The sequence below is a fragment of the Mesoplodon bidens genome (genome assembly GCF_964165515.1).
Source record: "Mesoplodon bidens genome assembly, chromosome: 3".
Taxonomy (NCBI): Eukaryota; Metazoa; Chordata; class Mammalia; order Artiodactyla; family Ziphiidae; genus Mesoplodon; species Mesoplodon bidens.
In genome coordinates this window covers 25,249,892-25,276,890 of record NC_138178.1, presented here as the reverse complement: position 1 = coordinate 25,276,890, position 26,999 = coordinate 25,249,892, and the positions used below count along the sequence as shown (strand labels likewise).

Sequence of the window (26,999 nt, the reverse complement as noted above, 5' to 3'; positions counted from 1 at the left end):
CCTGTGTCTCCTACTTTGGCAGGCAGATTCTTAACCACTGCACACAGGGAAGTCCCCCCTTCTATGGTTTAACAAGGCCTCCAGGTGATTTTGATTTTCTCAATGTTGTGCTACCAGTTTGAGGACCACTGGTGTGGCCTTGTCCATCATTACATGCTCTCCCTCCCCCCACCCCGACTTCCTTCTTTCTTTCCTTCCATAAACATTGAATGTATTGCTCCCTTATCAGTGTTTTTATGACACTTCTTTGAAAATGTACACATTTGCACATTGTGTATCTGTCTGTAAACATCAAATTCATGCTGGCCAAATACAGAGTATCATTTATAGCAATCCGAGAGAAACTAACTCTTGAAGTGCCCATCAGTCATGTACAGCTAAAGCTTTTTGACTGGGATAATCCATTACCTAGGACCTAGCTTATCCCCCTTCTCCCGACATTAACTCCAGTGAAATCTTTTCAAATATTGAAGCTCTACAGTTCCAAGGGCTTGGTTGTCCTCTTTTGGTATTACCCAAAGACTATTCTCCCATGGACTCTGTTCTTTAGAAACTCAGAATTGAAGGTTCAATGGAGGGGGGCTAGTTTAGAGCACTGACCTAAGGTCAAAAGCATTCCTAGTTACCAGTCCAGAGTTCTTAGGGGGCATTCATTAAAGGATGTGATCAGGAGAATGGGCTAGTCAACCAGAGGCTGGGAAAGGACCTACGTGGACCGAGGAACAAGGTCCAGTTACATAGGGTAGAGAGCGTGTGTGTCTATTTATATTAGTGCTAGGGTTTTCCTTGGGATCTCTAAACCGGGAAGTTGGGATGAACTTAGCATGAAGCTACTCTTCTTTGTATTATACATGGTATGGAGAGAGTTCCATGTCGGTCATGCTTTAATGAACACATACACAACATGAAAATGGGACCAAGAGTTCTGGTTTTTCCTCCCCGTTCCTCCAGTGACCTTGGACTTGCTGCCTACGTGCAGGTCAAGCTCACTCATTGATACTACAGAGCTGGCTTCACGATGGGGTTGCAGGTGACTGGTGTCCTGTGATGTGACTTCAGAGCTTTCCAGAACCCATGGGATCAGGAGACGCCTCTTGGATGAGTGTTTAGCTGCCTTGATTTTGATTGTGGTCCATGACATCTGCGGGTTCTTCTTGGCTTCTTCCTGCCCTTGGTTTTCTAGATTGTCCTTCTATTCTTCTTCCTATAGTGATATAACAAGTCATAGTCATGGGTGTAATACTGCACCAAGAAGAATGTCATCTGCACCCTAAATTAATGTGGGTGGAGCATTCAACAGAAGCCCCCATTGACCCGCTAACTTTAAATCCCACCCCGGGATACTCTGACCTTCCCACATGCTGACCACCCCTCTAGAGGTCAAGACGGGCAGCGCCGTGGTCCTCACAGCATGGTGATCCAATCATTGTGTGGTGAGTGGGGCTGAGAAAGAGCCTGAGACCCAGACCATTAGAGGTGTGGAGGCTGGGTGGGTCTTAGGGAAGGGGCTACAGGAGGGGGTCTGCTCCAGGGCTGCTCCCCACGGGGTACATGACCTTCACGTTACATGTCATCCTAGTGTGTATGACAACAGTCCCCCGTAACACTCTAACATCTGGTGTCACCCCCAAGTCAACCCTCTTCCTTAACCCCCACTTCTGATCAGCCAGCAAATCCTGCTAACTTGACTCACGTATTTCTCGATTTTTTCCTCCTTTTTTAAAAAATTTATTATTTTTTTATTTTTGGCTGTGTTGGGTCTTCGTTGCTGTGCATGGGCTTTCTCTAGTTGCAGCGAACGTGGGCTTTCTCTAGTTGTGGTGAGCGGGGGCTACTCTTTGTTGCAGTGCGCGGGCTTCTCACTGCGGTGGCTTCTCTTGTTGCGGAGCACGGGCTCTAGACGCGTGGGCTTCAGTAGTTGTGGCTCGCGGGCTCTAGAGTGCAGGCTCAGTAGTTGTGATGCACGGGCTCAGTTGCTCCGCAGCATGTGGGATCTTCCCAGACCAGGGCTCGAACCCATGTCCCCTGCATTGGCAGGATTCTTAACCACTGCGCCACCAGGGAAGTCCTTTTCCTCCTTTTTAACTTATGTCCACTGACCTAGTTCATGCTCTCCTCGTCCCCTGTGTGGATTTATTCCATCATAACATAATCAAACTGCCACCACCATTACCCACCTTAAATCCAGCCTCTATTGTAGCCGGACTGTTCAGAGGGCCAGTGCTACCATTTATTGCATAATTGAGCTTCTGTGGCTCGCTGTCGTCCTCAGGATCGGGCCTGAGCTCCTCAGTCTGGCCTGATCTTCCAGGACTTGGTCCCTGGCCATTCCCACAGCACCACTGTCACCACTGCCCCGTGCACTTTACACCCCAGTGTTCAGAACTGCTAGATCCTCCCAGACGTCCTCATGCCCTTCAGGCTGCCTTACTTCCCCTCCTGCCCCTCTGCCTTGCAGCTTCTCCTGCCGTTCTTTATCTGGCCGCTGGTATCAGCTCTGAAAGCCTTCTGGGTGTCCCCATATAGGATTAGGTGTCCTTTCTCTTCGTTCCTGTAACACCTCAATCTTAGGCTTTAACAAATTACGTTTAAAGTCTCAATTTTTTTCCCCTTCTCCTCCACTGATCTGTAAGCTCCTGAGAGCAGGGGCCATTCGTATTCATCCTTAGGCCCCTGGCAAGTGCCTGGTACATAGGAGATATTCTCGTAGTCATTTTAAAATTGAGATATAATTGACATAGAACATCGTGGAAGTTTAAGGTGTACTGTTTGTTGGTTTGATACATTTATATATTGAGATGTAATGAACACCGTGGTGTTAAAGCTGACACTTCCATCATATCACGTAACTGTCATTTCTTCTTGGTGGTGAGAACATTTAAGATCTAGTCTCTTAGCAACTTTTAAGTATATAATACAATATTGTTGATTATAATCACCTCTGCTGTACACTAGATTCCCCAGAACTTATTCATCTTCTAACTGCAAGTTTGTACCCTTTGACCAGCATCTACGTAGGAGATATCCTATCAAATTTTTTTGGAAGTATACGGAAGACAATAGCTTCATAAAAGGAATAATAAAACCAACTAGCTGTGCTAAGGGGTTTTCATGAATTGAAAACTCCTGGTTTTCTAGCTGGCACTGTACCATAAGAACTTTCTGTGGTGATGGGAATGTTTTGTATCTATGTTGTCCAATAACATGGCCACGTGTGGCTATCAAACTCCTGAAATGTGGCTGGTGCAACGCGTAGACCGAATTTTTAATTGTATTTAAGTTTAAACTTAAATATCCACACGTGGCTAGTGGCGACCCTATCAGACAGTACAATCCTAGACTTCCCCAGCCCTTCCTCAGCCCATGGGAACATCTGGTTACTTCCTAACTTGCTCAGAGCTCCCATGGGGCAAGGCTCCAAGAACTGGTGTGTTGGCAAATGTTTAACAACCAGCTGTCTGAAAAAGGCTGCCTGTTTCCATGGTGTAAAAACTCCCACCACTCCCAGTTTCAAGCTACCTTGAATACAGAGCTGGGGAGAGACGTGCAGTATAAAACCATCATATAGATAGTATTTCCTCGATACAGATACACAGATGCAAATAACCCTGAGAATAAAGTAGTAAAATGCAGTAAAACAATTAGAAAGTGATTAATTTTGAGTACTTATTAACTTTGTTTTCTCTTTTAATAAACTTATTTATTTATTCATTTTTGGCTGCATTGGGTCTGCGTTGCTGTGCGTGGGCTTCTCATTGCGGTGGCTTCTCTTGTTGTGGAGCACAGGCTCTAGGCTCGCGGGTTCAGTAGCTGTGGCTTGTGGGCTTCAGTAGTTGTGGCATGTGGGCTTCAGCAGCTGTGGCTCGTGGGCTCTAGAGCGCAGGCTCAGTAGTTGTGGCGCACGGGCTTAGTTGCTCTGTGGCATGTGGGATCTTCCCGGACCAGGGATCAAACCGGTGTCCCCTGCATTGGCAGGCGGATTCTTAGCCACTGCGCCACCAGGGAAGTCCCTGACTTTGTTTTTAATATAATTTATTTAACTGTAAGTTTATATAACTTAATTTTTAATAATGGTTATGCTTAAAAGCAGTTCTCAAAATTCCAGAACATCTAGCTTTTGGCTCTCAGGAGCTGGGGTAATTAAGCTCCTAGTAATTGCTTTAAAAAATTTTTTAAATCAAATGTAGTATTTCTGTTTGGCCACAAGAGGGCACCATCAGATGAAATTCAATTCTAGGAAGGCTTTTGGACCAGCTCTCTGGGTCAGTTGGAGGTGTCTGTTTAGGTCTCCTGGAAGATTGCAATTCTGGGAGATCTTGGAAACTCATATAGTTTCAGGCAGTTCTTGGTTTCACAACATCAAGCCCAAACCTTTCCCACTCCCAAATAGCTTCATCCCTTTGTGTACGAAGGTTTGGGTCTTTAAGCTACCAAATACAAAGATCCTTGATGGGTATTAGGTCCTGTCAGTGAGGGAAGGAGAGGATCTGTGTGTGCAGTAAAGATAACGTCTTGGGCAATTTACCTGCATCATCTCACAGAATCCTATAAAAACGCCTCAGGAATTGGCTAACACGTAGAGAGATTGGTAGGTTGCTGGGTATGTGAATAATTCCTAACACGGCAACCCTAGAGGGCTTCTTTGCGTTGCAATCATTTGTGCTTTTTAATTGACAGAAGGAAAACCAGGAGTTTATCGTGGGCCTGACGATCAAGATAAGAATGGAAGGAATCTGATGATTTCTCTCTGGCTAGGCAGGCTGGGGGGTCAGAGGGCTTTGGTTCTTGGTGGGGGGTGGGGGGTGACTCTCTGTCTTCTCAGGGTCTTCTGGGGGGTTTATATCAGGGTTGGCAGAGTGCACTTGGTGCGGAGGGGGTAGGGGATGCCCTGGAAGGTGGGGAGAGTGACAAGCTAGGTCTCCATAGTCCTCTGTCTAAAGGGAGGGAGAGACTGACTGTGTGTGTGTGTGTGTGTGTGTGTGTGTGTGAGAGAGAGAGAGAGAGAGAGAGAAAAAAAAATGATTTCACTCTCTTGATTCTTAACACTGTTAGTGCAGTGGGTCTCAAAGTTTGGTCCCTGGACCAGCAGCATTGGCATCACCTGGGCATTTGTTAGACATAAATTTTCAGGCCCTACCCCAGACCTGCTGAATCAGGGACTTTGGGGGTAGGCTTGGCAGGCTCTGCTTTAAGAAGCCCACAGGCAATTAGGTATTTGGGATTAACAGATACTATATATAGAATAGATAAACAATGAAAACCTACTGTATAGCACAGAGAACTATATTCAGTATCTTGTGATAACTTATAATGGAAAAGAATCTGAAAAGTATATATATGTGTATTTATATATATCTGAATCACTTTGCTGTAAACCTGAAACACTGTAAATTAACTGTACTTCAATTAAAAAAAAACAAGCCCACCTGGGAGATTCTGATGCACTCACGTTTCAGAACCACAGGTCCAGCTCGGGGTTATCTAAACTGGATGTGTATGTATTAGATGCGACTGAGGAGCTTTTAAAAAGTACTAACGTCCCAGTAACAACAGGGCATACAGTACGTACATGGTCCCATTTACATGAAATGTCCAGAACGGGCAAATCCATAGAGATGGAACGTAGATCAGTGGTGGCCAGGGAATGGGGGGGATGGGAAATTGGGATATGTGTGGTTTCTTTTTGGGGTGATGGAATGCTCTGGAATTAGATACTGGTGGTGTATATACAACAGTGCTGAAAACCACTGAATTACACACTTTAAAATGGTTAAAATGAAGAATTTTATCTCAATTAAAAAAAAAAGTACTGATGTCTGGGGCCCACCTAAGCATTGGTATTTTAAAAATCTCACCGGGTTGTTCTCCTCTGCAGCCAGAGAGTTAATGCAAATGAGTCCACACGTGGGGTCGCGTGGGTCAGGTTCCCGGCCTAGGGGGCTCTGGTGTGAGCGTCTGCGTTGGGGGGTGGGGAGCACAGGAGAGAACCAGGGCTGACACTGCCCTTGGTTCTCCGCTGCCAGGTGACAGGGGCAAAGAGGTCTTGGGCACTAGACAGAGGTTGCAGTTTGGGCCTCTGCTGTGCAACCTTGTCCACATTGCTTAACCTGCCAGAGCTGTAGCAAAGGTTTCAGGTTGCCATAATGTTCGCAAGATAAGCATGGACCCTGGCATACAGTAGGCGCTCAGTGGATGTTCGCTTCCTTGGCTTTCCCATTTCCCTGCGGCTATAATTCTGTGGGTCGACTCTGGGAAGGCGTGCACTGGCCAGTCCTCCCTCTGCTGCTCCCCAAACCCCTGGTGGTCAGGGAGGAAAGGGGTGGGCTGGGAGAGAAGGGGTCCCTGACCCGGTGCTTTCCTGCGCGGCGCTCCCCTCCCCCCAGCGTGGGCGGGGCTTCCTTGCTCACCCGGGACTCACCATCTCTGCTGCCAGGTGAGGCCGCTCAGGAGGAGGATGCTGATGAGCAGCAGGATGCAGCCGGCCACTGTGGACGGAGAGGCAGGTCAGGGAAGGGGGCCCGGGGGCTGAGAGAGCCCGTCCCCTTGTATCCGTCTCCACCCCCAGCAAAGGGCTCGCCGAGAGGTGAGCGCTGCGGTTTGTGCCGCCCCTTTTCAGAACGCGGCTCCCTCCCGAGAGTTTCCCTGGAGGCTCCAGGACCAGGGCCTGGGGGTGTGGACTGGAAGGGCACAAGCCTTTCCTCAGGGGGCTCCACTCTTTCTGTGGGGAGCAGTTGATAGGCACCCTCTCCCCGGCCTCAGTTAAAGAAGCCGTGAGTGAGGCCTGCGATGGGTAAAAGAAATGTTGAAATATAAAGATACATGATAAACACTTAGCATCTCCTGAAAGTGTTCTGTTTCCCAGATGCTGCTTTCCTGTGGTCCTGAAGCTGTCAAGTTATCCGTACGTCCATCTGTCTGTGTCTTAGACGTGCCTCAAAGCCTGTTTTTCTCCACTCACCCCCCTCCCCTTATGAGATGTAATTGACATGTAACATTGTCTGAGTTTAAGGTATGCAATGTGTTGCTTTGATACACTTATACATTGCACAATGTAATTACCATTTCTTTTTTGGGCGAAGAACATTTCAGATTTACCCTCAGCAACTTTCACATCTGCAGTACAGCGTTGTTAGCTGTGATCACCACGCTCTACGTTCGATCCCCAGACGTGCTCTTCTTCTCACTGGAAGTTTGTGCCCTCTGACACCCGCCTCCCCATTTACCCCACCCCCGGCCCCTGGTCACCAGCATTCTGCTCTGTTTCTAAGAGCTTGGTTTTGGTCTTTGTTTTGTTTTTTTCTCAAAGCCCATTTTTGCCTCCCACCAGGAAACACCTGGAGTGTTGATGGCATGCTTCTTCTCTCTTCCGCTGGTTCCACCACATCCCCGCACCCTGGCCTCCCCTCACACGCAGGTGCTGGGTATTTCGTCCTCTAGAATCTGGTCGGGAGGCACTGGTTGAGGCTGGTTTGAGACCTCACTCCTAACTCACTACAACCGGTTCCTGTGATTCCGAGTCATGTTACTATCTGGATTCGTCTTTGACTTTTATAAACATTATATAGTGTAAAGAGCTAGTTTATAGTAACTAACCAAGCAGCTCACCAACCCACCAAGCAAACGTCCCCTGGTTTGTCGCTACCCACCTGCGATCTGATACTTGGTTGTAAATATGAACATATCCATGGTCGCAGCCACTTCTGTGGGTGTTTGGAAATCTGTGCAAAAGAGAGAGAAGGGTGCTAGTCACTGCTGGTTGTGGGGCTGCACAGGGCTGGGAGAGTCCAGGCTTCTCGGGTCTGGGGGCTCGGAGTCCACTGGATAGCTAGGAGAGACCAGGGGAGCCTGGGGCCAACATTTGAACATTTCGTTCTTCTGCCTCGAGGTGCCACCTTCATCTTGTTTCTCCTCTGACACTGGCGGTGTTTGAGGACTGGGAGGTTGCACTCAGGTGTGCGATCATCTCTAGCACCTACGGGCAGCTCCAGGCCAACCCCTCCCCTTATCCTGCATCACGGTTTAATAGCCAACCTTTTATCTTCCAAGAAACTCCAGCCGTACCTGTGGCACCTGCCATCCTCGTTGTTAAGGGAAAAGGAGTTTCACTGTCAGGGGGAGCATCCGTGCTCTCCTGAGGCTCTTCTTCACCTGGAGGAGAGAGTAAGGATGTTTGTGGAACAGAAGGTGGGAAGTGGAGGTCTCATGTGCACCCCCTCCCTGGCCTCCTCAGCTGACCCCAGATGCACTAGCTGAGGTGTGAGTCTCAGTTCTCGGTTCCCCATTAGGGTCACAGCGAAGTGGCTCAGTGGCCGCAGCAGAGCAGGAGGGAGGGAATTTTGTGACCCTGACCCTGGCTTTCTACAGAACTCTGAGCAACTTTCTCCCCACGCTGCCTACTCAGCTCTGGTTTCCTTCTGTGGCTTAGAAACGGGTCATCATAATACAAATACCATCAAACCATTAAACGAAGTAGAAATGCACAAAAGGAGAGCTTTTCTCTGTGACAGGTTTCCCATTGCTTGTGGACACGCCTGGCGTGCAGTGTGGCTCATGGGGGTCAGGCTATGGGAAAGAAACACAGCAGCCTCCCTAGAAGATCCAAGAGGGAGACGTGGGGTCTGGGAATTGGGGGTGAGCAAAGAAGCCACTAACACTTAGGGTCAAATGGAAGTGACTTTTGATTGTAGAAATAGTAAGACGATTTCAGAATGAAAATAGAAGACCTCAACATAGGTGGCTTGTCTGCGTGTGTGAATGAGCGTGCATGCGTGTGCATGTGTGTTTGTGCTTGAAAAGTCCCTTCCCTGCACATTTGCACTTTGGCAAAGCTCAGGTGGGACTCACACAAGAGGAGGGGGCATGCTAACGGCGTGGCATGTCACAAATAATGGATTTACATTATGTATCAGCAAGTTGGAAATGTGTGCACGGCATGTGGACTTTCCTTTTTTTTTTTTTTTTTTTTTTTTTGCGGTACACGGGCCTCTCACCACTGTGGCCACTCCCGCCGCGGAGCACAGGCTCCAGACATGCAGGCCCAGCGGCCGTGGCTCACGGGTCCAGCCGCTCCGTGGCATGTGGGATCTTCCCGGACCAGGGCACGAACCTGCGTCCCCTGCATCGGCAGGCGGACTCTCAACCACTGCGCCACCAGGGAAGCCCCTGGACTTTCCTTTTTGAATGAGGAAGTTTTGGTAGCTTAGAGTCAGAAGGAAAATTTCAGGATCATCTAGAAAAGGGGGCGGCAGGATCGCCTGTGAGGTAGCACCAGGGGGCTTCGGAAGACCTTTCTTCCTCTTCCATCTCCTGCTATTTATCCCCATCAGGCTATGGGGACCTTAGGTGATGAAGACCTTGGAGTTTATCTAGTCTGTTTTCTAGAATGAGAGAAAACAGAGGCCCCAGAGAGGAAGAGACTTGCCCAAGGTCACGTAGCGGGTGGGTCAGGGATTCCAGCCTGGTTCGCCCGACAGAAGCAGCAAGGTGGTGGACCTGGCGGGGGGCATCTCCATACCTGGAAACTGACTGTTCTCCCTTTCACTTATGCACTCAAGCTTGGGCCGGGTCCACCTCATGTTCCCATAGATCATCTTGCAGGTGCTCTTGGTAGGGCCTCGCTGTAGGGCCCTGAATCCCTGAGTGCACTGGTAGTAAACTATCTGCCCCGCCATGAAATGGTAAATTCTCTTCAAAGGTTCATGTTCATGTTCCCATGGTGGAGGCTCCTTGCAGTGACCTGGAAGAGGGAAAGGAAATTCCAAAGGCAAGCTGGGGAGACATTGTGAGTCCAGGTTGCCTCTTCCTAGAGACTGGACCATGGTTCTTACTCTTTTCCTTGTCCCCTTCCTCCCTCCCTTCCAGTAAGTAGTGATAACATCTATGTGTTAGGACCTTTGCTAGACACGTGAAAAGGCATGAAGACCCAGTCCGCCTGCAAGGAGCAGACGGCGGATCTGGTAAGGAAGTACATACAGGCAGAATGTGGTGAGGATGACAGCCAAGAGACAGACGCTTGCTCTCGGAATGCAGAGAAATAAGCAATTACTTCTGCTGATGGTGAGAGATTTGATAAGTAGACAGGCATGCGAACGGTGGTCTCAGTTTAGGTCTAAAGGCAGGCTCAAGCCAATCTGGGCCAATGAAATGTGGAGACCGTCTGGATCCCCACTGCTAAGTGAGTTGCAGCTGGTGGTCATCTTGGGGCCATGGCGGAAGGACTGGGGACAAATCCAAAGCCAGGAGGAGGGAAGCGCTGAGATGATCTTGGAGGAATGGAGCCTGATCCCTGATCAAGCCATGCCTGAAGCTTGACCCAGGTGGGCCCTTTTAAGGACTCTGAAAACTTCCATGCCCAGTAACTTTCCACTCACCGAACTAAAATCCAAGCCTGGCTGACCTTTAACCTCAGAGATCACGTCCTGCTCTGATTTAATCCCAGAATCCAACCCCTGCCCCCGCCAAATCTGGACATATGGGCCACAGGTCCCTCTAAGCCCAGAAGTGTGAAACTGTATATATGCTCTGACCTTCCACAACCCCAAGGACCCATATAACCTTTCCCCGCACCCTCTGTAACCCTCTGCAGCAGGAGGCCGAGTGGTTCCATCCCAGGTGGTCTGCTCAGTGCAGCACCTTGCAAATCATGACTGAATGTGTGTTTCAGTCTCAGAATCAAGTTGCCTTTACAGTCAGTAAAATTCATAACCGTCTGAACCCATTTGAATTGGGTTTGCTTCTTTCAAGTGAAAACCTCCACATTAAGACAATCCGTGAAGTATCCCTTAGCCAGAGCCAGCTGGTTATCTCTTGAGTAAGGACAGTAAACTTTGACCTCTTGAGAAAACTTTCAGTAATTGTGGAAGGTGATGCGGGAGAAACAGAGAGAAACAAATAATTAAATGTGTTCGGAAACCTTGTTCCAGCACAGAGTGAAAAGGGCTGGAAACAGCATGTTGCAGAGTAGTCCTTGGATTAGTCATTGGGTTTTAATTTTTTTAATTAATAGAAGCTGAAAATAAATTCAGACTAGTTTAAATAATCAGTAGCAAGATCCCTGTTCTAATTCAGGAGACCCAAGGCCTTATTTCAGTCCTGTTATGTGAGTTTAGCCAAGTCTTTAAATGTCTCTGCGTCTCAATTTATTCAGTGAATTGAAGTAATATTTCCTGCTCCCTGACTCACTGGCTTCTGAGGTTCAAATGAGAGTATATACAATGTCGTAAAGTTCTTTGTAAGGTTATAAAACTAGCGTAGGACCATGGGGTCTTGTAAGGTCAGCTGGTCCCCCACAAGGCTCAGGTTTTCCTAATGGACTCTCTTTCTTCCTGATGTTATGGCTTGACTTCAACATTATTAATTTTGGGAAGTTGGGGCAGCAACTTGCTGGGCCACAGCCTATTAGCTAGGAGGTGTTTGTCCACAGCTTCCAGAGGCACCAGTGTGGCACTGCCCACTTCACAACCCTGTCCTGTAAGAAATGTCTGGAAGTAAATTGCTTTGCTTGGAGTTCACTGCCTTGTACTTAAGGGGAAAACACAGCATCTCTTTGAGGGCAGGGATGACCATCTACTCAGGTTTGTATTGTCTGGCTGCAGTGCCTGGCACAGTTTGTCCCCAAACATGCTTTTTGAATTGAATTGAAATGAAGTGAGTTGAATTGAGTTCTATTTGGCCAGTTCCCAAACCCGGAGGCAACCCTGAGCCCAGGTTGGCTGCTGTAGGAGTGGCTTGAAATGCTGAGCAAACAGCCTGCAAACACTACACAATAGTTCTTGTCCACATGACATCCCTAGGAAAGAGGACAGCAGGACAGATCCTCCTCCTTTGGGGCACACATCCTGTACCTGCAAGAGAATGGGTCCCCTCTTACCTGGAAGGTTAGCTTGGTCTGTGGGCTGCATTTGGCTCTGCACTTCTGTGGTTTTTTCTTCATTCTGTTCTTTGAGTCCAGGAGTAACTTGTTTTCCTGGGGTCTTAGGGGAGGCTAGAGAGTATGGATGGAATGAAGAAGATAGCTTCACAAAAGTTTAAAAGAGAACACGCTCTTCATGTATTCATTTGCTCAAAAAGAGAGTCTTTCTAGGGCCTGTGATGTGCCAGGCAATATCGGGGGATACTGGGGTTATAAAGATGATCCCCACACACCCTGCCCTTGGGGGGCTCTCAGGGGGCCTGTTCATGGCCAGTGCAGCACTGGCCTGTCAGTCAGGTTTCCTGTACATGATGTCAGTGGCCTACAACGTGTTTCTGAAGGAGCTGAGATTTTTCTGGTGGAATTGTTTGTGTCTGTGTGTCTCTCCAAAAGGGACTCCATTCTGGCCATCAACCCCATCAACACTGTACGTGGGGGTGGGGGTGGCAGCGAGAAGAGCTATTAGTTCAACAGCCCGCCCACTCCTCTGTTTCCCAAGGCAGTTCATTTAAAAGCTAGAGAGAGGCCCTCCTAAAGCAATGACAATGGTGCAGCCACTATGGAGAACAGTATGGATGTCCTTAAAAAACTAAAAATAGAGCTACCATATGATGCAGCAATCCCACTCCTGGGTATATATCCAGAAAAGACGAAAACTCTAATTCAAAAAGATACATGCACCCCAATGTTCATAGCAGCACTATTTACAATAGCCAAGACATGGAAGCAACATGTCACTAATAGATGAATGGATAAAGAAGATGTAATATGTGTGTGTGTGTGTGTGTGTGTGAGTGTGTGTGTGTGTGTGTGTGTGTGTGTGTGTGTGTGTGTATATATATATATATATATATATATATATATATATGGTGGAATACTACTCAGCCATAAAAAAGAATGAAATAATGCCATTTGCAGCAACATGGATGGATCTACAGATTATCATACTAAGTGAAATAAGTCAGTCAGAGAAAGACAAATACCATATGATATCTTTTATGTGTGGAATCTAATCAATAGTGCTAATAAACTTATTTACAAGACAGAAACAGACTCACAGACATAGAAAACAAACTTATGGTTACCAAAGGGAAAAAGTGAGGGAGGGATATATTAGGAGTATGGGATTAACAGATACACACTACTATATGTAAAATAGATGAATAACAAGGATTTACTGTAAAGCACAGGGAACTATATTCAATATCTTGTAATAACCTATAACGGGAAAGCATCTGAAAAAGTGTGTGTGTATACACAAAACTGAATCACTTTGCTGTACACCTGAAACTAACACAACATTGTAAATCAACTATACTTCAATTAAAAAATTGTGATAAAATATGCATAGCATAAAATTTACCATAGTAACTATTTTTTTAAGTGTACAGTTCAGTGGCACGAGCTACATTCACATCATTGTGAACCAGAATTATTTTTAGTTGTTTAGTAATCATTAGTGTAATGTCTGTCCTCCCTCCTTCCCCCCGAAGTATAGGTTCCTTGAGGGCCGGGTCTGTCATATCCCCAAGTATCTGGAACAGGCCTTGGAACTAGGAGACAGTCATTCAATATCTGTTCAGTGAATGACTATTCTGGGAACCACCAACATTAGTTTTCACGTAGATGGGGCGGCCAGTTTTTGTCTGTAGGGCCGTGTGAATAATAGTTGAAGCCCTGTCTCCCTCTTTGCTACAGTTTTTCTCCTTCCCTCCGGAGTTACAAATGGAAACACTTACAGGTGCTGTCGCAGTGGCATCTGTTTTCCCAGGCAGAGTGGCTGGAGTTGCCTGTGCAGCGCATGAAGGGCGACCTTCTGCGGAAGCCTTTCTTGCAGTCACAGTTTATGATGGTGCCCACCTCATACCTGAGGACCTTGAAGGTGGCGTCTCTGAGACTCGGTGGGTCTTCAGGACAAACATCTGCCAAGACAAAAAGGCACCTTAGGAGTCCAGGAGCTTCCAAACGTGGGCATATGATCGAATCACACGTTCCTTCGCTCGATTTAAGGGGTTTGTATGTACCCCACTGTTTCCTGGAGAGAAACTAAGGCTGTTGAAGTTTCTTTAGAAACCTTCATATCAGAGATGATTCAAAATTTAACTTCAGCCAAGTTCATCTCCAAACTACAGTGTCTTTTAAACTAAATGAATAGAAAGGAATGAAGTTTTATTCTGAATAGGCCTCCTGCTGAGCAAGTATAGAATGAGGGGGCACAAGGGGTATGAGGAAAGGGAGGGACGAACCACATCGATTTAATCGAGGGATGAAATATGTCTGTGAGAAATACTTTGAAGGAAATAAAGATTGTCTGACTTTCTGTAATTAATGGTTCTGTAAGGTTGTTTTTTTTTGAAGAAATATTTGTAAAGTGCTTCACTCAATGTCTGGTGAGTAGGAAATGTGTGTTTCTCATCCACCTACCCACCTCTAAGTTTACCAAATTCCTTCTCACACCACGAAGACCTGACCCTCCCTCACCCCCCAAAATAGTCACTGGCTTCCCACTAAAGACACTCGAATAGTTGAACACCCAACTATTATGGGAGGAAAAGGTGCTGGTCTCATCAGAGCAATGATTCCATTGTATATCTCGCGACAAATTCTCCTGCTTCAAGAGATGAGATTTTTCAGGAAAAAGTCACAGGCTGGGTAAAGGAAGCGGACAGGAAGGACCACAGGAAACAGAAAAAAGGGAGGCAGCCAGGGCTCCCACAGCTGGCCTCGCCACCCAGTAAACGGGCACAGGGTCCAGGCAGGTTGCTGCACTCGCTGCTGGCAGAGGACCATCTGCCGATCGTCTGTTAATCACTCAGGGTGGAGTGGAGCTTCTCTGAGCCCTCACAGTCCGCCCAGCATCTTGTCATCCTGGAGACCACCCCCATCCAAGATGCGGGACCCTCCTGACACCCTTAAGAAGGTGAGGTGAACCTGGACAGCTTGTCCCACCTCTAACCAAGAAGGGACTAAACAAGAGCAGTTTGGATGGCTCACTGGGCCAGCAGTTGTAGAGAAACATGTAAAATAATGTAAATTCCAGGAATTATAATAATCATAATAAGGCAAGAAACACAGCATGGTGGAAAGGGGAGAAGGATAGGTTTCTAAATTGTAGTTCTACCAGCTTACTAGCTATACAGCTTTATTGTTTTTACTTATCTAAGACTTGGCTTCCTCTTTTGTAAAATGTGTATAATAATTATTTTACTGATTTCTTTTAAATATTACATGAAATAACATATTAAGGTAACTTGCAGAGCACCTGGCACATAATAGGCATAGAATAGATGCTAGTCAGTTGCAAACTATCATATATAGAATGGATAAACAACAAGGTCCTACTGTATGATACAGGGAACTACATTCAATATCCTGTGATAAACCATAATGGAAAAGAACATGAAAAAGAATGTATATATGTATGTATAACTGAACCACTTTGCTGTACAGCAGAAATGATCACAACACTGTAAGTCAACTGTACTTCAATAAAATTAATTTAGAAAGAATAGGTACTAGTTCCCCTCCCTTTTTTTCCTGTCCAGAAAAAGAAAATGTCCAGATAGAGAATGGGCTGAGTTTTACCTTAACCCTTAGCTCCTGCAAAAGTTCATCTCTCCCTACAGCCCATATCATCAGTACCATTCGCTGGCACTTATCATACGTCAGTACCAACCAACAATTTAAGTATCGGAAGGTAAATCTGTTGCTAAAACAAGATGTGTGTAATAATCAGAAAAGCCAAATGAAGGAACAAGGCAAGGATGTTCCCTCTTACCACTGCTTTTCAACATCATATTGGAAGTCCTAGCTAATGAAGTTAGAAAAGAAAAGGAAATTAAAGGTATCCAGATTGGGATGGAAGAAACAAAACTGTCTTTGTTTGCAGAAGACATGTTATCTATGTAGAAAATATGAAAGAATAGACCAAAAATAAAACCTCCTCGTACTAATAAGTGATTACAGCAGGGTTACAAGATACAAAGCTAATATACAAAAGTCAACCACTTTGCTAAATACCAGCAATGACCAAGAGGAAATTGAAATTAGAAGCATAATACCACTTACATTAGCACCCAAAAAATGAAGTACTTGGGTATAAGTTAAAAAAAATTATGTACAAGATCTACATGAGGAAAAACTATAAAACCCTGATGAAATAAATCAATGAAGAGCTAAATAAATGGAGAGATATTCCATGTTCATGGATAGGAAGATTCAATATTGTCAGTATGTTAGTTCTTCCCAACTTGATCTATAGATTCAAGGCAATCCCAATAAAACGCCCAGCCACTTATTTGGTGGATGTCAACAAACTGAATCTAAGTTTATATGAAGAGACAAAAGACTCAGAATAGCTAACACAATATTGACCGAAAGGAGCAAAGTTGGAGGATATACTACCTGACTTCAAGACTTACTATAAAGTTACATTAATCAAGACAGTGTGGTATTGGTGAAAGGATAGACAGATAGATCAATGGAACAGAATAGGGAGTCCAGAAATAGACCAGCTGATCTTTGACAAAGAGGCAAAGGCAATACAATGGAGCAAAGATAGTCCTTTCAACAAATGGTGCTAGAACAACTGGACATCCACATGCAAAAAAAAAAAAAAAATCTAAACACGCATCTTATGTCCCTCACAAAAATTAGCTCTAAATGGATCACAGACCTAAAAGTAAAACACAAAACTCCTTGAAGATAATATAGGAGAAAATCTAGATGACCTTGGGTTTGGTGACAACTTTTTAGATGCAACACCAAAGGCACGGTCCATGAAGAAAAGAATTGAGAATCTGGACCTCATTAAAATAAAAAAATTTCCAGAGATTGGCACAACATTGTAAGTAAACTATACTTCAGTAAAAAAAAAAAGTAAAACAAAACAAACAAAAAAAAGGAGTAGGGTGTTTGTTTTTGTATTATTTTCTTGTTACCATATGCTTTAAAAAAATAAATTCTGATTTAACGGAAAAAAATATTTCTGCTCTTAAGAGACACTGTCACAAGAATGGAAAGACAAGCCACAGACTGGGAGAAAATATTTATATGATAAAGGGCTATTATCCAAAATATACAAAGAACTCTTAAAACTCAACAATAAGAACCCTGATTGAAAAAAATGGGCCAAAGTCCTGAACAGACACCTCACCAAAGAAGATATACAGATGGCAAATAAGTATATGAAAAGATGTTCCACATCATGTCATCAGGGAAATGCAAATTAAAACAACAGTAAGATGCCACTGCACACCTTTAGAATGAACAAAATTCAGAACACCTAATGCTGGTGAGGATGTGGTGCAACAGAATCCCTCATACATTGCTGATGGGAAAGCAAAATGGTACAGACACTTTGGAAGACAGTTTTGGCAGTTTCTTACAAAACTAAACATACTCTTAATGTACCATCCCGCCATCATGCTTCTTGGTATTTACCCAAAGGAGTTGAAAAGCTGAGTCCACAAAAAAACCTGCACACAGATGTTTCTAGCAGCTTTATTAATAATTGTCAAAATTTGGGAACAATCTTAGATGTCCCTCAATAAATGAGTGGATAAATAAACTGTGGTACATTCAGACAATGGGATATTACTCAGTGCTAAAAAGAAATGAATTCTCAAGCCATGAAAAAACATAGAGGAAACTGTAATGCATATTACTAAGTGAAAGAAGACAATCTTAAAAGGCTATACACTGTATGAGTCCAACTATATGACATTCTAGAAAAGGAAAAACTATGAAGGTCGTAAAAAGAATTGGTAGGTTGCCAGGGGTTAGGGAGGAGGAAGGGATGAATATGTGGAGCACAGAGGATTTTTAGGGCAGTGAAATTACTCTGTAGGACACCATAATGATGGATACCTATTAGTCCAAACCCATAGAATATACAACACCAAGAGTGAACCCTAATGTAAACTATGGACTTTGGGCAATGATGATGCATCAGTGTAGGTTTATCAATGGTGACAAACGTACAATCTGGTGGGGGATGTTGATAATGTGACAATGGGGGAGGCTGTGCATGTGTGATGTCAGGAGTATATGGGAAATCTCTGTACCTTCTGCTCAAGTTTACTGTGAACCTAAAACTGTTCTAAAAAGTAAAGCCTATTAGAAAAGAACAGCTTACAAGCACACAACGGACATTTCCTGAGCTAGATAAAATAATTGAAGGGAAAAAGAAAAACAGCCCATGAGGACTTCTGCTTCCGACCATGACAAAATTTATCTTCCTGCTGAAAGCAACTTTAAAACCAGACAAAGTATGTGAACAAGAGTTTGCAGGCATTTAGCAACGGGCAGTGCAGCACAGCATTATTTGAGAGGAAGGAAGCACATGAAGTGAGCCCACCATTGCCATGGCTTTCCTCCTGGGGCACTTTCCTGCCAGGTAGCACCAAAGTGGAGCCAGCAGAGTGGTGGCCTCACTGACCTGAAGAGGGAAAAAATCAGAGCCCTAGTCTGCTGGCACGGGTGGAATTTGTGGGATGGGGCTCTAGAGAGGAGGGGGGCAGAAGTGTGTGTGAGGATACTCTTCGGGTTTTTAATCCAGCCGCTGGGCTGAATATGAACAGGGCAGGACCCTGTGACTTAGAACCAACTCCCTGCTGTGGAGACTGAGAGAAGAATAGTTATACCAAATTTTATTTACAAAAACAGGCATCTGTTGCCTGTTGCCAGGTGTGGCTATATTTATATCAGAGAGCAGATTTCAAAGTAAGAAACATTAGTCACAGATGACTTGGTTGGTTACATGAAATTACTGAGAAATCTCCAAAATAACTATGAGAACTTAGCAAATTTAGCAATCTCAATATACAGAAATCACTTATGGTTATACTGTGAGCAACCAATTAGAAAATTAAAAATTTTAAAACAATCCCATTTACAATAGTATGAAAAGACATAACGTACTCAGGAATAAATTTACTGAAAACTCGCAAGGCCTTTAAACTGAAAGTTCTGAAACACTGCTAACATAAAGAATTATATAAATGGAGAAATGCACAATGTTTATGGATTGGGAGATTCTTTTTTTTTTTTTAAGATGTCAACTTATCTTAAATTGATCAATAAACTCAATGCAATTACAATTTAAAAAATCCAACACACTTTTTGGTAGAAATTTGGCAAGACACAAAGACCTAGAATTTTAAGACAACCTTAAAATGATGTACAAATTTGGAGGATTCACACCATCTGATATCAAGACTTTCTATAGAGCTTCAGTGACCAAGACAGTACATACTGATAAAAGATAGACAAATAGAATAATGGAACAGAATAGAAAATCCAGCAGTAGACTGACATAGGTATATTCAGGTGATTTTTTGCAAACACACCATGGCAATTCAATGAGGGAAGGGAAAAATCTCAACAAATGCTTCTGGAACAAATGATAATTGTATAGGGAAAAAAGAACTTTACTCCACATACAAAAATTAATTTTATTGTATATTTAAACATAAAAGATCCATCCACACACCAAATCCATACATTATAGATGTAAACATAAAAGATAAAACTATTACGTTTCTAAAAGAACATAAAGGCAAATAACTTTGCAAGCTAGGGATAGGCAAAGATTTCCTAGGGAAGACACAAAAAGCACTAACCATAAAATAATAGTAAATTTAAAACTTCTGCTCTTCCTAAGGCATTAAGAAAATGAAAAAATGAATGCTACAGGTAGACTGGGAGAAAAATCTTTGCAACACATATATCTGACAGAAAGACTTGTGTCCACATTATACAAAGAACTACAAATCAATACTAAAAGTCAAACAACCCAATAAGTAAATGGGCAAAGACTTGAATGGTCACTTCTCCAAAGAAGATATCTGATTATCAATAAGCACTTGAAAATGTGCTGAAGACATCATTAGATATCAAGAAAAAGCAAATTGGAAACCACCATGAAATAGTCCATTAGAATGGGTAAAATGGATAAAAGACTGACAACACCAAATGTTGCCAAGGAGCTACTGGAACTCACTTCCATTACTGTTGGGAGTGTAAAATAATGCCAAAACTCAAAGTTTTAAAAATGAAGTTAAATATATACCTGCCCTATTATCCAGCCGTTCCACTCCTTGGTATTTATCTAGAAGGAGTGAAAGCACATGTCTACAAAAAGACTTAAGCAAAACATTTATAGTAGCTTTGAATAATCTCAAAAACATTATGTTGAACAAAAGAAGACAGACACAAAATACACACACTGTTTGATTCCATTTATATGAAGTTTACGAAAAGACAAAACTAGTATGCAGAAAGAAGTCCAAGTAGTGGTTGCTTGTGGTGGGTGGGGATCGACCGGAAGGAGACCGTAGGAGGATGGAAACATGAGTGTACATCTTTGCCCCGATGACAAATTGAAATTATCATGGACTTGTCACAGTTCAAGTCAGGGGGCCACTGAGGACCCGGTCTCAGACCTGTCCCTGCACCACTGAGAACTTGAATTTTCTCTGAACTGCATCAAACTTAAGGACACCACCAGCCATTTTCAAAACAGTATCTGCCAGCAGCTGCAACCTTATGGTCTCAAGGTCTCCCCTTGAAATATGCAACCATTTCAGACCCCAACCAATTCTTACTCAATAAGCACCCTTACTGCTTGCCAGCTCCAATTATAATTCTTGATAGATGACTCATGTCACTAACTGTAACCTTGTGGGGTTTTGCCTTTATAAGTGTCCCCTATTTTGTAGTTGGGGGGAGGGGGTGGGGAAACAATTCAAGGTCTTCTTGAATCTGTGTCACTGGGGCATTCCTAACAACCCCAAATAATACCTTTTTATTTCAATCAGGTCTCCGTTTCTGAAATTTTGGTTAACAGCCCAGACTTGTCAAATTGTACACTTCAGATCTGTGCATTTCACTACATGTAATTTTACTTCAAAAAAATCATTAAGAAGTAGATTGAGCAATTCTCATGATTATCCACTAGCACAAATAATCAAGGATTGACCTCAGCCGCATTTGGAATCTGATGACTCAACCACAAACCAAGAGAGTTTCTAAACACAGAAATTTGAAAAGAAGGCAGACAGATTGCCTTCGGGGCAACTTTGTGTCCTTAAAAACTATTTACATGATGATATGCTTTTCTAAATTAGGCCGTGGAAATTTCCAGGATCATCATAAATTAGCCCGAACATCTGAGGAGGTCATGCGGGGACAAGAGAAATTTCCAGAACTTCTTACTCCCACAGACTTGCCTTTTATAAAAACATCCTTCCTGGAATCTAGAAGCACTGAAACTTCCCTGGTCTATAGCTAAGAACTAGTAAAGAACTTGACTCTAACCCTTTTCCCTGGAACCATGTGAAGAGTGTTCCAAGTATCACCTGAAGAAAGTGTGTGTGTTGGGGGCAGGGGAGTGTGCAGGAAAGGTAGACCTGGGGTGCGGGCGGTGTTTCTTTTAACAGGAATAAATCTGGGATTTTTTAAAGCCCTTCTCAGGGTGGTGTCGTAAAAGAAACAGCAATACAACATCTTTAAAAAAAGGATGAAAACACTTTGTCTCTCCAGAAATCTTGCAGAGGAACATTGAAGGACAGTTCTGTTTATGTGACTCAGCAAAATGTCTGTACAGCCTCCTTCCCCATATTATCACTTAAAAATTTTCACACAGCATGGCAGCTGCCCTCTTTCTCTAGTTTTACTCCAAAAGCTCTAAAATTTCTCGAAATTCAGCAAACAGGGACTGTCTCTGCCTTTACTCTCGCACCCACCTTTCCAGATCTATTTCTTGCTTCCACCAGAGGCTCTGACTTTCTAATAGAAATTATTCTCTGCTCTCAGCTCTGGCCCATTCTCCCAGCTCAGGAGGCAAATGCAGAGTTTTTTTTTGAAAGGTGGGAAGGGAAATGTTTTTCTCTCTGTCATTTTTAAGTATTGGTGCATTTCTGGATTGGACGTCATCTTCTCTTCTGAGAGTTTTGAAAGTGTGTGCTGCGTGCAGATTGGAGGGAAAAGTTTAGACTACTAGCCTCGTGATGGGACTTGGGGTGAATGCTCAGAGCTGGGACACTGGGGCCCCTAGAGGGGTCCTACCATGGGCTCGGAGGAACATTGATGTGGTCTTGCCTCCTACCTTTTATGTAGGCAGAGGGGAAAGAGAGCCAGTAATTATCATTCATCCTGAAAAATCCCAAGGGATTTTCCCAAGGGACTTGCATTGAGAGTTAAACTGAGCTCTTCCGATGTTGAAAGTGTTTCACATCTTATTTCAAATTTTTGCTAAGAATGGTAACTGGAAAGACACAGGCAGGACCCCATATGTCCCACCCCCTGCGCCCACCCAGCCTCCATCCCTGTCCCTGAAACACTGCCCCAGGTGCATCCTCCCTTGGGATATTTGTAGGCTTGTTGCCTCCAGGAATTCCCTGCTCAACTGAAATGCAGGAATTCATGGCTGCTTTTGGCTTCTTCAGCTGACATTAGCAACAGTAATTGAGAGCCAACTTGCTCTGGGCTGTGTCACCACACAGGTCTGGGAGGAAGGTGGCTGAGGGGGAGGGACCCTGGGACACGCTTCGCCTTTTTTTCTGTGTTGTTTTGCCTTTTGTTTTCCCTCCACTGGATTGCTAGAGGCTCATCTCCTCTATCTCACCACGCCCATGCTAGGGAGGGAAAGATTAGGCATTTGTAGGTTACACAGCAACAGATTTAGGGATTCAGACCAGCTTTTCTGTCTCCCAGGCATCTGCTCTCTCCTTTCCGCCACTGTTCCCAGAAGGACAGTCGTACAGTTTCTACTGCTTGGGTTTCCAATAAAAGATGAGAAACTTGGTGAAACGAGGCACTCCCTTCTCTTCCTCTAAGTGGCCTGTCACTCACTAAGAGGGACAAGAGATGCAGACCAGGGCTTCCTGATTGGATCTGGAATCCTGACACCCTTTCTCTCATTTAGCACATGACCTCAACTCCACTCCCCTAAATAAAGCTACCCCTTGGTGTCTTGCTGTTTTGTTTTTAGAAGGGAACAGAACTAAGGTAAATTTTGTGCCGATATATTTTTGTGTTCCTCGAGTTAACCAGAAATATCAACACCTGGAAGGCAGTCGGTCCTTTGAGCTGGGAAGTTGGTTTCCTACAGCTGGTAGGACTCTGCTTCACTTGTTCACAGCAGAGCTTCTCAAACTTTCATGTGTGTACACGTGGCTTGGGGGGCTTGTTAAATGCACATTTGGGCACAGTGGGGTGAGTGTGGAGGCTGAAACTATTTCTCTCGAGCGCCCCAGTGCTGCCGGGGCTGTAGCCGCACTCAGCACCCAGCAGTGGCTGCCCCGTCTTTCCCCCTCTTCTGCCCGCTCTGGAGGGCCCGCCTCCCCAAGGGGACCGAGAGCGGCGCCCTCAGGCGGGGCTGAATTTGCTTACAGAACAGTTCGTTCCAAGGCAAAGCATCTAACGGTGCAGTGAGAACTCCCCTGGCTGGAGGAAAGGTGGGTGGGTAGAAATGGCTGTGGGCAAGGTGATTTTTTTTAAAAAAATTCTTTTCTGATGTTGTTCAAAATGAGAGAGCACTCATCTGGCCCTTGTGACCTGTGTAACGTGAAAGATAAGGAAAAGGAAGGGGCTTCAAAAGGATGTGGACAGGGTCTGAGATAAGATTCTTTGCTCTGTGGATGAATCAAGGTCAAGTTCTATTTACCCGTACAGCCCAGCCAGCACTGAGTGCATGGCTTCATCTTTGTGTCCTTCTGCTTGGCCGTCTATACGATAGGGATCGGGGATGAACCTTAGAATAACTCACTAAGCACAGAAACTTCTAGATGATGATTTACTAAGCTTTATGCAAGGGACATAGGAGTCCATCAAGAGTTTGGGGCACTGGATAAAGAAATTGTGTAGTTCTTGACCTAAAGACATTCATCTTCTGTGTCAGATCTGAGAAGAACCCCAAGATATACCTAATGTCAAAGACAGTCTCCAAATTCCTTGGGAAATCCACCCAGCAGTCTGAGCCTTATAGAAAGCAGGTGTTTTGGGTTCAAAATAAAATATTATTGGACATGTTGACTATTCCTCTCAATAGGATCCCAGGATCTGAGAGCTGGGAGAAACCCCAAAGATGATTTAGGTTAATCTCCCCTTTTGTTGATAAGGAAACTGAGGCTGAGTGCCGTTCCTCCAATTGTGGCAAACCTGGGAGTAGAACGGAGCTCTGACTCCCAGTTCAATGCTTTCTCATCACTATCTTCAGGAACGAGTGTGCTTCTCACCCTGCTATGGAAGGTTCTCTCTAGCTAGGAGTTAGAGCTATGTCTAAAGTATCTGGGTTACTGGGAAGTGTTTGTGAGATGTTGTGGTTTAATTGAGATCATTATCTTTGAAGTCAGAGAGCTCAGGTCCTCCATTTGGGGCTATTTATATAATAGTAACTCACATCTGAGTCCTGCCTGTGTGCTGCTCACTTGCAGAGGTCACCTTTCATGCTCACTACAGCCCTCAAAGGGACATATTGTCACCCCACTTTGTACAGCAGGAGATTGAGTTTCAGAGAGATTCAGTCCATCGCCCAAGTCACACAGCTCAAGGTAATGGGATCAGAATCACAAGAAAGCCCACTACTGCCGCCCTCATGTCTACCTTTAAAAAAAAAAATCTCACCTTTACTTCCAGGAAATTCTTTCAAATAGCAAACGTAAATGTCTCAGGAAGAAGCAAGGAAGAAGAGGGCAGAGTGTGGAGAAAAGGTCTGCGTGGACCTCAGGTCACCGTAAAAGCTCAGGGGGCGATGCAGTTGGTTTCTCTGCAGGAGTGAGATTCAAAATGTTGAACAAGCAGGGTAGCAGGGTCAGGAACCAAGGATGCCAATGAGGATGAAGCCGAGGGTCCTGGAGCCCTGTCTGCCACACAGTAACCCTTCAGTGCTGATATGTGGGAGGAGCCAGGGGAATGAGTAGAGAGGGTCATCTGACAGGTTCAAAGCAGCAGGTGTTTACCAACAAGCTTAGAAGTATTGCAATGTTTAACAACCAGTATGACGAAGGCAGTGATTCTCAAACCTTTTGGTATCAGGACCCCTTTATACTCTCAAAAATGACTGAGGACCCCACCCGCCAAAGCTTTTGTTTTTGTGGGTTATATCCATCATTGTTTGCCATATTAGAAATTAAAACTGAGAAAGTTTGAGTACATGTTTATTAATTCATTTTTAAGTAGCAGTAACAAGCCCTCACACATACGAACTAATCTGATCCTGACAACTATACTATGAAGTAGACATTATCATGATTACTGCCATTTTACAAAGGAGACATCAAGGCACAGCGAGGTTTGAAGAATTGCCTGAGGTCACCCAGCGAGGTCGCCCAGCTAGAGGACCCACAGTGATGGAGCTGGAGGCTCATCTAGGCTTCCGAGCCGTGGTCTTGACAGGATGCTGTGCTGCCTCTTCTAAATTCCTACCTCTAGCCCTGAGCTCTACTCTAGACGGAATGCCTTCCGCCTTTCCATCTGGCCGTCCTCTGGTACTTCAACTCCGTTCAAAACTTCTAGGTAGGGCTTCCCTGGTGGCGCAGTTGTTGAGAATCTGCCTGCTAATGTAGGGTACACGGGCTTGAGCCCTGGTCTGGGAGGATCCCACATACTGCAGAGCGACTAGGCCCGTGAGCCACAACTGCTGAGCTGCGCGTCTGGAGCCTGTGCTCTGCAACGGGAGAGGCCGCGATGGTGAGAGGCCCGTGCACTTGCCACAACTAGAGAAAGCCCTCGCACAGAAACGAAGACCCAACACAGCAAAAATAAAATAAAATAAATCAATAAACTCCTACCCCCAACATCTTCTTAAAAAAAAAAAAACTTCTAGGTAAAGATACTATTTCTTCTTCTACTTAACATTGCCATTAGGGTTTTAGTCAATTCAATCAGATGAAAGAATGTAGGGGCATAAAAACTGGAAAGAAAAGAAATAAAGCTATCTCTGCTTGCAGATTATACGGTAGTGTGTCTAGTAGACCCAAGAGAATCAATCGTGGAAGTAATAAAATAATGAAATAATTTTAAAAGATAGAAATCAAGAGTGATACTAAAGAAGTGTGGCATGGGGTGGGTAGGGAAGAAACACTTTTTTTACAGGATAATGCCAGCTAAGGAATGCAGAAAGATGGATCACAAGGGAATTATGTGCAGAAAGATGGATCGTAAGAGAATTATGTGCAGAAAGGGAATTAGGTTGAGTGAAAAAAGCCAGTTTCAAAGGTTACATATTGTGTGATTCCATTTATTTTGCAGTCTTAAAAATGACAAAATTATAGAGATGGAGAGCAGCTTAGTGTCTGCCAGGGATTAGGGAGGAAGGAGGCCTGTGGCTGTGGCCATGATAGGGCAGCGGGAAGGATCCTTGTGATGAGAACTGCTGTGTATCTTGGCTCTGGTGATGGTCCCATGAATCTACACATGTGGGACAGTTGTGTAGAGCCAAAGACACACATGCACGGATGAGAGCATATAAAATTGGTGAGATCTGAGTAAGACTGATGGATTGTAGCAAGGTCAATTTCCTGGTTGTGATATCATGCTATAATTTGGAGGGAAACTGAATGAAGGTATATTGGATCTCTCGATATTATTATTTACAACTGCATGTGAGTCTATAATTATCTCAAAATAAAAAGTTAAAAACATAGATTTACAGTAGCTGGTCCAAGATCAAGCAGAACTAGAATTTGAACCCAGCTCCTTCTAAACTCCAAAGCCCAATGTCTTAACCATTACAATACAGAGCTTCAATACATAGCTATCAAAATCTTCATAATCTTTTACCCATGCATCCTCTATCTGGAAATGTATCCTGAGAAAATCACGAAATAAAAACTTTATACATAAAAAAAAAGTTAAAAACAAACACACACACAGAAACAATCCTGCTCTGTTCCTCTTCTCGTCCCTGTTTTCTCTTGGTGACCCTGGCATTCCTGTGATGTGACACTTCAGCATCTCCCTTAAATTCCACTCTCCTTTGCCGTCAGGTCCAAACCCTTCTCCAGAGTCCTTGCTTGGACCTCTGCGGGAGCCTCGCGCACGCCCCCTCTCTTCTGTAACGTTCACCACTCTCCTGCAGCCCTGC

General features: G+C 44.4%; 1 protein-coding gene across 2 annotated transcripts in view; it reads right to left on the bottom strand.

The window, feature by feature from the left end:
- Positions 1 to 918: 918 nt before the first annotated feature.
- Positions 919 to 26,999, bottom strand: part of IL2RA (interleukin 2 receptor subunit alpha) — a 43,827-nt gene continuing 17,746 nt past the window's right edge. The window contains exons 2-8 of one of the 2 annotated variants that reach the window (XM_081228328.1): positions 13,651 to 13,833; positions 11,870 to 11,983; positions 9,515 to 9,736; positions 8,062 to 8,148; positions 7,647 to 7,718; positions 6,419 to 6,485; positions 919 to 1,204 (exon numbers count right to left, since the gene is read on the bottom strand). In XM_081228328.1, the coding sequence (XP_081084454.1) occupies positions 1,180 to 1,204; positions 6,419 to 6,485; positions 7,647 to 7,718; positions 8,062 to 8,148; positions 9,515 to 9,736; positions 11,870 to 11,983; positions 13,651 to 13,833 (770 nt within the window). In that variant the 3' untranslated portion in view covers positions 919 to 1,179. Of the gene's footprint in view, positions 1,205 to 4,292; positions 4,428 to 6,418; positions 6,486 to 7,646; positions 7,719 to 8,061; positions 8,149 to 9,514; positions 9,737 to 11,869; positions 11,984 to 13,650; positions 13,834 to 26,999 lie in introns of those variants that run through there. The other variant, XM_081228327.1, reaches the window with a different exon arrangement.